This window comes from Cricetulus griseus (assembly GCF_003668045.3).
Source record: "Cricetulus griseus strain 17A/GY chromosome 1 unlocalized genomic scaffold, alternate assembly CriGri-PICRH-1.0 chr1_0, whole genome shotgun sequence".
NCBI lineage: Eukaryota > Metazoa > Chordata > Mammalia > Rodentia > Cricetidae > Cricetulus > Cricetulus griseus.
The window spans coordinates 112,136,759-112,149,162 of NW_023276806.1; the positions used below are offsets into that span (position 1 = coordinate 112,136,759).

The 12,404-nt window shown below is 41.9% G+C and overlaps 1 protein-coding gene across 4 annotated transcripts in view; it reads right to left on the reverse strand.

The window, feature by feature from the left end:
• Positions 1 to 976: 976 nt before the first annotated feature.
• Spata5 (spermatogenesis associated 5) overlaps positions 977 to 12,404 on the reverse strand; it is a 178,001-nt gene continuing 166,573 nt past the window's right edge. For 3 of the 4 annotated variants that reach the window (XM_027391951.2, XM_027391953.2, XM_027391950.2), the window contains one exon: positions 977 to 1,340. In XM_027391951.2, the coding sequence (XP_027247752.1) occupies positions 1,164 to 1,340 (177 nt within the window). In that variant the 3' untranslated portion in view covers positions 977 to 1,163. The remainder of the gene's footprint in view (positions 1,341 to 12,404) is intronic. The other variant, XM_027391952.2, reaches the window with a different exon arrangement.

Sequence of the window (12,404 nt, forward strand, 5' to 3'; positions counted from 1 at the left end):
CTAGCCGTTCTGGAAGTAGCTCTGTAGACCAGGCAGGCTTCAAACTCAGAGATCTTCTTATTTCTGCTTCCTGAGTGCTGGCATTAAAGGTGTGTGCTACCACTGCCTGGCTCTAAAATCTTTTTAAACTCTTACCTTCCAACTCCTTTCTTTTCACTAACATCACACCACTACTGCTGGGCCAATTTTTTCAATTAAATTAAAGTATCAAGGAATTTCAACGATATACAGTTAGAGGCATAAACATAAATATTTAGAATACAACATGATATAGCAGAAGGTAAAATTTGTGTTTTTTGTTAATTTTTAAACTACATTTATTCAGAAGGTTGAAGGACAACTTGATGGGTTCTCTCTGTCCACCAGAGACCAAACTCAGGTTGTTAGTATTGGTGGTAAATGTTTTTATCTCTTAAACCATCACAATAGTCCTGTTTGGTTTTTAGGTTTTCTTTTTTAACTGAAAAGATTAACTGACAACCTGTACATAGGTACACATTAAAAATGACATACACTCTGTTTTCCTTACAGTATTGTAGCAAATGCTGAGGGTCTTGTTCTGGGCTCAAACTGATCCAACATTTTAAATTTTCCAAGCCCATCACTGTGTGTGATAATTTCATACTTTCTGGCCATAAATGCAATGCCAACAGCAATGAGAGCTACACATTTGGAACTAAACCTGGCTGGCCTTTCAGAGTGCAATTTTGGGAGAGGACTGATAGAACTTGCCTAGCAAGCCCCAGGTTCAAGGTCCAGCACTGCATAAATAGTACAGCAGAATATACCTGTAATCCCAACACTTGGGAAGCATAGGCAGCAGAACCAGAAGTTTAAGGTCAACTCCAGCTATACAGAGTTAGAGGCTAAGCTAGGAATCATAAAACCCTATCTTTAAAGCAAATACCCAGTGAATTATGGAGTAAGGAAATAATACAAGCAGTGAATATATATTGTTGAAAATCAAATGTAAAACTGGTTTGAACTGATGCCCAGACATATGTTTATTGTACTTGAATGATTCAGAAACATTTAGGTGAGGCTCTTCAACTCCAGTGAGGATATTTCAAACATTTACCTATTAAGAAACTGTAAACACCCTCAAGACAAAATTTGCAAACAAACTTTTCTCTACAAAATATATGCATATAAGCATGTATTTCTTAGACTGTGTGTAGCCCGCTCTTTTCTTGGTAATCTTCATAAAAACGCATCAGCGACTCTGGGATTCTAGGTGTCACGATGCTCAAGGCTTGAGTGAAATGCCTCTTCATAATTCGGTCAGCTTTAATGTCTTCTTCTAGGGCCAAGAGAGCAGCCTCCTTGCAGACGGCTATGATCTGAAATTGAACAAGTAAAAGGGGGGAGAAAGCAGTTAGCATTTTTTGTCAACAACTTATTTTCAACATATTTATCTGTGGTGTGACATTTTAAAAAATCCCTTATTTTTGAGATTGTAATTACATCTTTCCCCCTTCTCTTTCCTTTGTCTAAAACCTTCCATGTGCCCCACTACCCCCTTTCAAGTTCACAGTCTCTATTTCATTGGTGTCGGCGCGCGCGCGCGCGCGCGCGCGCGCGCGTGTGTGTGTGTGTGTGTGTGTGTGTGTGTGTGTGTGTGTGTGTGTTGGGAGTAGAGGTGTGGTTCTAAATATGTACGTACAATTTGCTCAGTCTGTATAGTTTTATTTGTATGTATGTTTTCAGGGTTGACCATTTGGAACTGGATGACCAATTGGTGTGCTGTCAACATTATTTAGCTGGTATGTAGGGTTGATGCCTTGTGGGCTTTCCATGTAAACATGTTTATAGGTGTTGTCCTTTTTAAGGAAGCTATGATGGTGAGACTTCACACTGAGTGTAACTTCTGACAAGTAGTATGACTTCTGCATTATGAGCACATCCCTGTGGGAGTTACTCAACTTAAAGTTTGGTTTTTTAGTGGTGCATACATGGACCCAGGGTCTTACATATGCTAGGCAAACCCTCTACTTTGAGCTTACAAATGGAAACCATATACAGAACTGTCTGATCTTTCCAGAGCAAACCAGAACCAGCACAAAGATGCACGACAAGCATGCTCACTCTTCAGAGCATGTGCTGTTAAGTGTGTGGATCTGATATGCCACCCAACTTCCATTCCCACTCCCAACACTGCCAAGGACTGGCTTCCTGTGAGTTTTGGAGGGAGGAGCCCTAAGCAGAGGTACTATGATGCACAGTGAGGTCCTGCTAATCAATAATCAGTACCCCTGCCATAGCAGAGTTTACACATTCCTTTCAACCTTTGCTGTATGACAGCGTGTGAAGCATTTCTTTCCTGTGTCTCTTTCAACATCTGTGAGTGCCCTTGAATTTAGTAAAATAATTTATATTGTGGCATAGAACTTTGAGACAGAACAGTGGGAATATCTGGATTAGATGATATGTTCTGTAGAACCTTTGAAGGAAGGCAAATGTGAGACAGGTGCTGAATACTGGGCCTGATGGCCTCATGTCAGAGCCCTTCTCACAGCTGTATCCAACCTGCATGCAGCCGACAGGCCACATGTTGCCATAGAGAACCAGGAATGTGGCCCAAAACAGAATTGTAAACTGCAAGCTTTATGAGATGTTCTGATAATTCAACTCATGATTCTCAGTTCATCTCTAGATAAAATACTGCCACAATGTCACCAACTAGACACCCACTGCTGGAAGGAATTGCTGTTATATTTCCTACTGATAACTTTAGCATTTACTTCAACAGACTTTACCTTGTCTATCACGTTAGGGAATGCTGGAAAGGAGCAATTATACAATCCTTTCTGTCAAAAATTATATTTTGCTTTCCTTCCAAATCTACTTAGTAATATACAACCAAAAGTAGGACAATATGGATTTCTTAGCCAAGCTTCCACTCTTCAGTAAATACCAGTGGGCTAGGTGCTCTGTGCAGTGAGTGCAGAAGGTCAACTATAAGATTAGGAGGTGTGAAAATTGTATGTCTTTCTGTCCCCACACACTAGCAGGGGATGGACATAGGTTGATTGCCAGGAAGGAAAACCATAGTGTTTGTGTGGAGAGAAGGAAGACATTGCTAAGTGTGAAGAACAGAATTCTCATTCTCTCTCACTGTCTGTCTCTGTCTCTCTCTCACACACACATACCATCTGATTATACAGAATAAAAGTGAGCAAAGAGAGCTGGAGAGGTCTAGCTGCACAAGCCTGATCACCCTTTCTAGAGCCCATGGTGGAAAGACAGAACTGACTTCTAAAATTTGTCCTGACTTCCACATGTATGCTTGGCCTCAGGAAACAAAAATGATAATTAGGAAGATTTTGACAAGGGTTTCTGAACAGGAGCAAAATTGCTGATATCAGTCCCCTGAAGCCCTGAACCCAACCTGCTGACAGAGCAAGCACTAAGGTCCTCTTTGTTTCCACTTGTTCCTCACAAGAGACCTACTGGCTCTTTTCTTCTAACCCTAACAAAAGGATGGGTCTGGAAACGGCTGTACTTCATGACCAGGGGTTTCCTTATGTTCTAGGCATCACTCTGGAAAGACTTCTAAGACAGCATATTTCTGAAGAAAAAAAATGCAGCTCCCATGGACCAGGTCAACATTTCCTTGGGTGATAGCAATGGTCAGTATTCCATGATCAAAGAAGTTTAGACCAACATAAAACACATTGTGTTCCACTCAGGGAACAAGTAGAAGAAAGGAAGCTGATGGACTTTTCAGTCTAGCAATGACAGTTGCTCAGTCTGCTCTAACCCATTTATCTTAGTGTTTTGCCCCCAAGTGTGGTGGTCTTAATGAAAATGGTCCCAATAGGCCCACAGGGAGTGGCACAATTAGGAAGTGTGGCCTTGTTGGAAGAAGTGTGTCACTGGGGGGTTTCAAATGCTCAAGCCAGGTCCAGTGTAGCTCTCCTCCTGCTGACTGTGGATCCAGATGTAGAGCTCTCATCTACCTCTCCAGCACCATATCTGCCTGCATGCTACCATGCTTCCAGCCAAGATGATAATGGACTAACCCTCTAAACTGTAAGTCAGTTCCAATAAAATGTTTTCCTTTATAAGAATTGCTGTAGTCATAGTGTCTCTTTATAGCAATAGAACTCTAAGTCACCAAGACTCATACATTGGAGCCTAAGCATTGGAACTACACTCAATCTCCACCTGAATGGATAGGCCTGGTACCTTTATGGAAAGTCTTGGAGTTGGTTAGACCCCTCTGCTACATGAAGACACAGTGAGAAAGTTCCATCTTGGAGGAACAAACCCATGTGCCTGGTTTGGGGTTCCACAGGCACCCAATCTGTGAGCAGCTCCTGAGTACTGCCCATCAATTAGCCAGTCAATCTGACACAGTACCTGGGATACCCAATGTTTCCCACAAAACTCTTCTGCCCTCCTAATTTTAATAGACCACCAATAAAGTGTTTTATTACTGACTTTTTCTTTTTTCCTTTGGAAAATACTTATTATATTTGATTATTTCTGGAGGGTGTGTATGCCTAAGTGTGGAGTCAAAAATGAAGGGTAGAAGCCAGTTCTTTCCTCCTATTGTATGTACCCTGGGGAGAGAACTCAGGTTGCCAGGATTAGCAACAAGCACCTTTACCCAATGAGCCATCCTGCTGGTCCTTATTGGTGATCTTCAGCAAAACTATACCAGAAAACTTACTCATGGTTGATAGTGTGGTTCTTTCCCATTTTATAGCATTTTATACTCTGCTCTCTTGTATTTCAGAATAGAGACAAAAGGAAAGGGGCTGAGGACAGGTGAAGTACTATATATTACTTTGGAGGACTTAAAAGGAAGTTTGTTAAAAACAAAACATGCAAATGGGTAGTGCCCCTGGGCAAAGAATCCTGTAACCAGGGAACCTGTCCTTGGCCCTCTTCTCTGCAGTAAGCATTGGGAAGGTGAGGTCGTCTTAGATAAAGCTGCCCACATGCCTCTCTGGGAATGAGAAATGATGAGGAAAGGCCTTCGATCTAAATTATGACTGTCTGGTAGCTTATATAATAAAGCCTATAAAAAGAAAGCCCATGTGATAAGCTTGTGTTTGAGGTCTGGATTGACCACCTGTTTCTACAAAGCACACATGCACCACTCATCATGCCTTAAACCAAACTATGTCTAGGACTATTTCAGCATGGGGAATCATTTCAATTTCCTCCTTTTCCATGAGGCCACAGAAGAACTCTGCTGAGATGATGTGTAGATAAATGGATGATTTTAATTCACAGACAGTCAAGAATATAAGATTAACCTGCTCAGAAAGAAAATCCTTGGCCACTTGATTTTTTTTTTAAACTTCTTTAGCAAAGAGGACTTTAGGAGTCAGCCTTAATTTCTTCAGCATCCTGCCCTTTCTCCTGATAGTGAAGGTTATGTATTTTAAAGGAATTTTTATCAGCAAGCTGTCAGAATGGGGGGGAGGGGGAGTTGCCAATAGGCTACAAATGCAAGTGTGTTATATTCTTATTCAGTTGACTAAACAATTGATACCTACACTTTCATATGTGCCTTGCTTCGAGGTTGAAAACATGGTTATGGGAATAAGAAAATGAGATAAAAACTATCAAACTGTGCCAAGATCTTACTGTCAGATCCAGACAAGATGTGTTTACTGTAGTGGTTACCACACACTTTATTTGGTGTCTCTACATCACACATTTTTCTTTCCATTCATTCAGCAGTTAAATATATATCTACTGACCAGTTAGTTACTTAACAAAAACACCAGATCAACAGGAACATATGAATTTGAGATGGACACCTAAGAGGACGAGTCTGTTACTAAAAACATCTACAAATCACTAGGTTCACTTAACAGTGAGTCTTTGTAAGTGAGGAAGGTAGTCAGTAATGGAGACAGAGGCTCATATGAGTGTGAATTTCATTTTTCGTGTATTCTTTACAGCAAGCTGCATGGGGAAGCAATGCTCCAGGATGAGAAGGCTGTTGACCACTGAGCCTTGGGAAATCTAATCACTTCACTTCTAAATGCAAAAGGGCAAAAAGGCAATTGTATGAAATTCTGAAAGCCATGAAGAACAATGTTGCACTTCACCATGGGGGGGGGGGGAGGAAACCTCTTCTATATAGCCTATATAGCTTCCTGCACCAGAGAAGCAGGGTTTGAACAGGTATTTCGACATAGCAAAAATTAAAACCAACATAGCTTCTAAGCAGACGGCAATGTTTTTTTAAAAAACGTAACAAGGAGTAAGTTAAGACCATCACTGTCTAGTAAAAAGTAGTCAATAGGAAGGAAAACTCGGCCATGCTTGGAAATTTCCTGGACTTTATCCTCTGTGTGCTACAGCATTTCCTTTTTTTGTTTCAGCTTCACAGTGGAACTGGTTTCTTTTCTGGTGCATTTAGTATTAGAAACAGTAATTTAAGTTAGTTGCTTCCATTTCTAGGCATGGCCTGGGTGACTCTGCTACCAGACAAGCATAGTGACAGTGACAAGAGGGAAACATGCTTACAAGTGGTTAGAAGCTTGGAGTTGGGAGGCTGTTGCAAACACCTTGGGGGCTGGGGGCAAAGAGCTGCTTCCTGCCTACAAGCATTAAGTTCTAGCTAACTTTTCTGGTAAACTACCTCAGAGAGCACTGCTATCCTCAAAGTGACACAATCAATAGGTAAGTCACCCTGCAGACCTTAGACTGGACAGAGAATAGGTAGATAGATGCACAGATAATAGAGCCAGGTTCAAATGGGCCAGTAGAGGACAAGGTGAGTTTAGATGGGGAAAGTCCCCCCTCCCTCCAAGTTTGTCTCTTTTGAGACAGGGTTTCTCTGAATAACACCCAGGCTGGCTTGAAACTCACAGAGATCTAAATACCTCTGCCTCTCCAGTGCTAGGATTAATAAAAGGCATGCCCAGCTGCTTTTTTTTTAAGGTTTATTTTATGCCTAAGAGTTTTGCCTGCATGAATGTATATGCACCACGTGCCTGAGAAGTCTGATGAGGGAGTGGAATCCCCTGAACTGGAGTTCTGGATCTCTGTGGGTGCTGGGAACCAAACATGGCAGCAAGTGCTCTTAACCACTGAGCCATCTCTCCAGTTCCTTTGTTATTTTTTTCTAATTTTATTTATTTATTTATTATGTATACAACATTCTGCTTCCATGTATATCTGCACACCAGAAGAGGGCACCAAATCTTATAACGATGGTTGTGAGCCACCATGTGGTTGCTAGAAACCAAATTTAGGACCTCTGGAAGAGCAGTTAGTGCTCTTAACCTCTGAGCCATCTCTCCAGCCCTTGCTTTGTTGTTGTTGTTGTTTTTTTTTTTTTAACTTATTTTGGTGGTGGAACGGAGTGTATGTGTTTCGTTTCATGTGTTCTACCACCAAGCTACACATCTCTAGTCCATCAAAAATGAACCACCAACTATGAGGGGCTTATGTATCATAGCTGGCTTTGAACTTGCAGGTAGCTGAGGGTGATGCTGATTCACTTGCTTCCACCTGCCCAATGCTGGGATCACAGGCAAACCCCATCATGTTCAGTTGTGCTGGGGGCCAAACTCTGCGATTCCTTCATACTGTGTAAGCACTGTACCAACTGAGCTACATCTCACTGCCCTTCTCTTTTGTAAAGTATTTCTTGAGAACTGAATTCATATCCTGCTTAACAGTACTCCCCAGGCTGGCTTAAAACGTTATAGTTCACCTACCTGTGCATCTGTGAGGTGGTGATTTCAGAGTGCAAAGGTACAGAAATATTACTGTTGCTCCTTGCTGGAGCTGGTGAGCTGCCCACTCAGTCTTTGGACTGCACTGAAGACAGACCTCTTCCTTCCTTGCAGCTGCACATTAAACCTACAATGGCCCAGAAGCTGTCTGTGCTGCTCCTGCTGTTTGGCAGGAAGAAAGCACACCATCCAGGAGGCCTAATCTCAGCTTCTTTGTATTTCAAGTGTAGTAAATAGCTTTTTAAAAAAATCCACCAAAAGAATCAGGCTGTGGTGCTTAAAAAATTCTTAGGTAGTCTCAGAAAATGGTTTTGTTAAAAGAGTCTTCTGTCTGGAACACCTGTGACCTGTTGAGCTTAATTGGGCTGCAGCTGGCGCCAATTGTGGTGCAGCCGCTGGAGCACCCAGCGTGGACATTGTGCTGTCCTGGCCTGCCCGCCCCCTTCTCTTTTCTTTTCACTTTCACAGCCCTGCGACCTCCTTCCCCTGTGTGTTGGAGGGATTAGGAACCCAGTGAGAGTGGTGTCTTGCTGTTTGTGAACAGCATGCTCTGGAGGTGCTTCAAGGAGGCTACCTGGGAGACTATGCTCCTGTGGATGGGAGGGAGGGAGGGCCATTGAGCTGCTGAACCGCAGCTGAAAAGCGAGCTTGAAAGATGGGTCTAGGGCAGTGCAGCAGGCTCGGCGGGAGTAGGGGCAGATGAAGTGGGACCTTTACAGACACAGGGAGGCGAGCCCGGCACTGCCACCAGCAGCTCAGGGAGCCACACTGCGTTGCAGAAGGGAATTAATCAATTAAGGGTTGCTCGAAGCACTTATCCTTTAAAATGTTTCTTCACTGAAAAACTTGTAAGTGGTGAGGCAAGAACTGAAGTTTAGAGCTTTTATTACCTAACTATGCTCTTAGGCTTAATTCCATTGCAAAACAATCTTCACCAGTTACTCCATCTGGGCTTAAAGTCATACACTCTAGAATGCCATGTATAGCACTCCATTCACATAAAACAAAAATTTCTGCAAATACACATTCATGCCCTATGATAGAGATGGGGAGAACATTTGGTGGTTTAATTTTGCTGATTAAAAGTTACGCTGAGGTCTTTGGGACATGGTTAAATAAATACCTTTGCATTTGGAGCACAACCTTCCATTATTTTTCACGAGGAAATGCCTACAATAGTTTTTGCCTTTTCAAGTTTACACATAATCTGGGCACTTGGGAAGGCTGAGGCCAGCCTGGACTACACAGTGAATAGGTGAGCTTGAGCTACAGTAGCGACCCCTATCTCAAGACAAAAGAACACTTACACACAGATCAACTATCCTGTAGAAGTGAAAGATCTGGAATATTATTTGTTCCTATGGAATTTTTTTTTTTTTGCATTTCAACTTTTATTTGAAAACAACTTAAATTTTTAGACAAATAATTTTAGTATATAAATTTGATTTTGTTTTTATACAGAATATAAAAATTTCCCTTATTAATCTTCCATGTGAAGGAAATTATAGGCCAGAAGAAAGACACACTCTGCACACAAAGTACACCTCATATGTGTGGCACTGAAGACAAATGGTGTCGTGCACCTTTAATCCTGCGCAGAAATGAGGACCATGTGGTGACATCACACACTAATGGTGGAGGAGAAATACTCTAGTCAGTCAGACTCAAGAAGCAAACATGACACAGAAACTGCAAATAAGACCAAGTCAGCAACTGTAGTTAGAACAGTGCAGGTCTATGGGGCTTGTAAGGCTATAGTGTGTAAAAGAGCTAGTGAGAGAGGCTCAACGAGGGAGTTTTCACTAAAGCAAATGAACTTCTTGTCAACTGCCAAAAGAAAAGGAAATGAAAGGAAGGGAGCATTGAGTGTTAGTATACCCAGGGCATGTTAGACCAGTGTCTATGCAGCATGCTACGTTAGTTACAACTTCTTCATTGGTGTGGATCAATCATTAATGGTCTCATGTTTGCCTCTTCTTTCCAAACTCAGGCATGTCTTATTTTAGATGGAGTTTTCTATGGAATTTTTAAGTTTTATTTTTCTTTTAATGCTTCAATGGAACCATCATAACAAGATAAAAAGGTGGTATTATTGGTTTTAAAAAGAAAACTATTGGAAATGAACAGGGCAGGAACCACTCCAGTGCAGTGCTAAGATGGCAGGAGCCCCATTCTCTGGTCACTCAAGGAATCTGACTGCCTAAAAGGTACAAGGCTCCAGGAACCCAGCAGTAAAGCCCAAAGCTCATGTTAATGCACAGGTGTGCACAGGGACTCTTCTCTAGTCTTCTGTCAGGGTAGTATTGGTGTCTCACTGGCACGTGTTTCATGGCCCATACTTACATTTAGTTTCAGAGTCTAACTAACTGCCTGCTGCTTGCACTGTTTCAATTATCACAATCGTCCAAGTTTAGAGTTATCTGTGCTAAATGGCTATTCCCTACAAGTTCTGTGAAGGCTTTGCAGGCTTAGTCCTGTTCTACTTCTCAGATACACTAGGTCAGCACGTTTAGACTGTCTGTTGAAGCTAATTATCTCTGAAGACACACATGAGCTAGCTTTTGCCTGCCTTTTTAGTTGCCCCTTACTTGTTGGAACTGCCAAGATAACTCATTACTTAGAGTAAAACACCACCATCCTGAGCACAACGCTGTGATGCTGTGTCATTTATGAGACCTTACTAGCTGGGAGAACCCTGAAATAGGCACCAGTTTTTGCTGTTTTTGAGACAGGGTCTCTGTATGTAGCTCCAGGACACCTTTATAAATCTGGAGGGTCTGATCCTCTCCATGCCACTGTTCTGGAAGTGTGCATGGCAGGGGCTGCTGTTGAGGGAGTTTTTGTGTGTGCTGTGTTCTCATCTTTGTTGTCATTCTCTTGCCTGTGAGCTGGCCTGATGATCAGCAACTGGCTGGACATCACTCATCACACACACTCAAGACAGCTTTGCTATATAGCCCAGGCTGGCCTCAATTTTATAGTGATCTTTCCGCCCAGCATCCTGAGTGTTGCCCCAGCATCCTGAGTGTTGAGGTCAGAAGGCTATGTTGCCTATCCTGAAATCAGTTTTAGCATGGTATAATATTTATGGCTATTTGTGCTAAACAGCAGGAAGAGAGAGGCTGGATAACTCTCACAGTCAGCTAAGGGGGAGCTAGAGACAATACCACCTCCTCATACTTTATGTGTCACTCTAGTTGACAGTGTAGTCTTCCGAAAGAAAGGATGCACTCCTGGCATAGAAATACAGCTAAATTATGTGAAGGTATACACTTTTCATTAGATAAGACAGTCTCAAATATCCATATACCTTCTCTTTTGGACTTCGAGGTGTTTTTACTCTGGTAATGCTTATACTGTTTTACAAGACATTTATAAAGAAGCTGACACCATGCTGCTTAAAATTCAAATAATAAACATTCTTCTTTTTAAAATACACTTATCAGTATTTCAATTGGTATCTCACCAGTTCTGTGTACTACTGTTGACCATATACTGAAGTCTTCTAGGATTCATGACTATCTAGATGGTAGCATATAGCTGAAGCCTGTGAAAACACCCACTAGCAATAAACATTGCTACTTGTCTACACTCCGTTGTGTTCAAAGCGATCATTACAGAATAAAAGGGTCTCATGATCTAAAAAGATTAAGAACTACTACACTATTTTATAATAACTACATTTCAAACCTCCTTAAACCTCACTGAGTCACACCAGAAAGTCAGGGAGAATTATGGGGACACAGGAAAGAAAAGGAACCCATCATCCTAGAGTCTGGTTGGAGCCTTTCTCCAGCTAAGAGAATGAAAATTTGCTGTGAAGGCTGCTGACATTGAGATAAAATAGTGATTTCATATACTAGCCATTTCATATCAGTGAACCACACTTAAGGCCTAAGCCTACATGACCTTCAAGTATGACCTTACTCCTCTCCTAGCCATTCTTCGGAATCTCCCACAAGGCTATGTACTTGGCTCACAGTGAAGACCCCTAATGTTTCCTTCCTCTTGGTCTAGACTTTTGATTTGTCACCTGTAATCCTGTCAAGTATACCACAGGGACCACTTTGTGATTCCTCAGCAACCCTTTGAAGATATCTATTTCAAAACCAACCAACAAAAATCACCCAAAATCCTGTATGTGACTACTGTAAAGACATTGAAGTGAGACTCATCATTGAGAGACCAACAAACATGCTCTGGGGTGTGTCTTATTTTCTTTCAGAGCATCCCTCTTTCTCTTAACCCTTGTTCTTAAAATCTATACTGGAACTTCTTTGTGTGTATGGATGAATGATGTATGTATTCATGTGAGTGTTTGTACATGCATGTGCCCATGGAGGCGGAGGTTGACATTGGGTGTACACTGGGAATATGTGTCTTTGCCAAGGTGCCTTCTGGTTGGTTTAATAAAGAGTCGAATGGCTAATAGCTAGGCAGGAAGAGGTTAGATGGGACTTACAGAAAGAGAAAAAGAGAAGGAGGGGAGATGAATCTAGGTGCAGGGGAGAGATGCCAGAGGATACAGAGAGGAAACAACAGGTGCAAGATGGAAGAGAGGTAAAAAGCCATGAGACAAAATGGGTTAATTTAAGCTAGTGGGACAAGCCTAAGCTATAGGCCCAGCTTTCATTATTAATAATAAGTCTCTGTGTCTTTTATTTTATGGAGCTGGCAGCCCCCCTAAATCTGTTT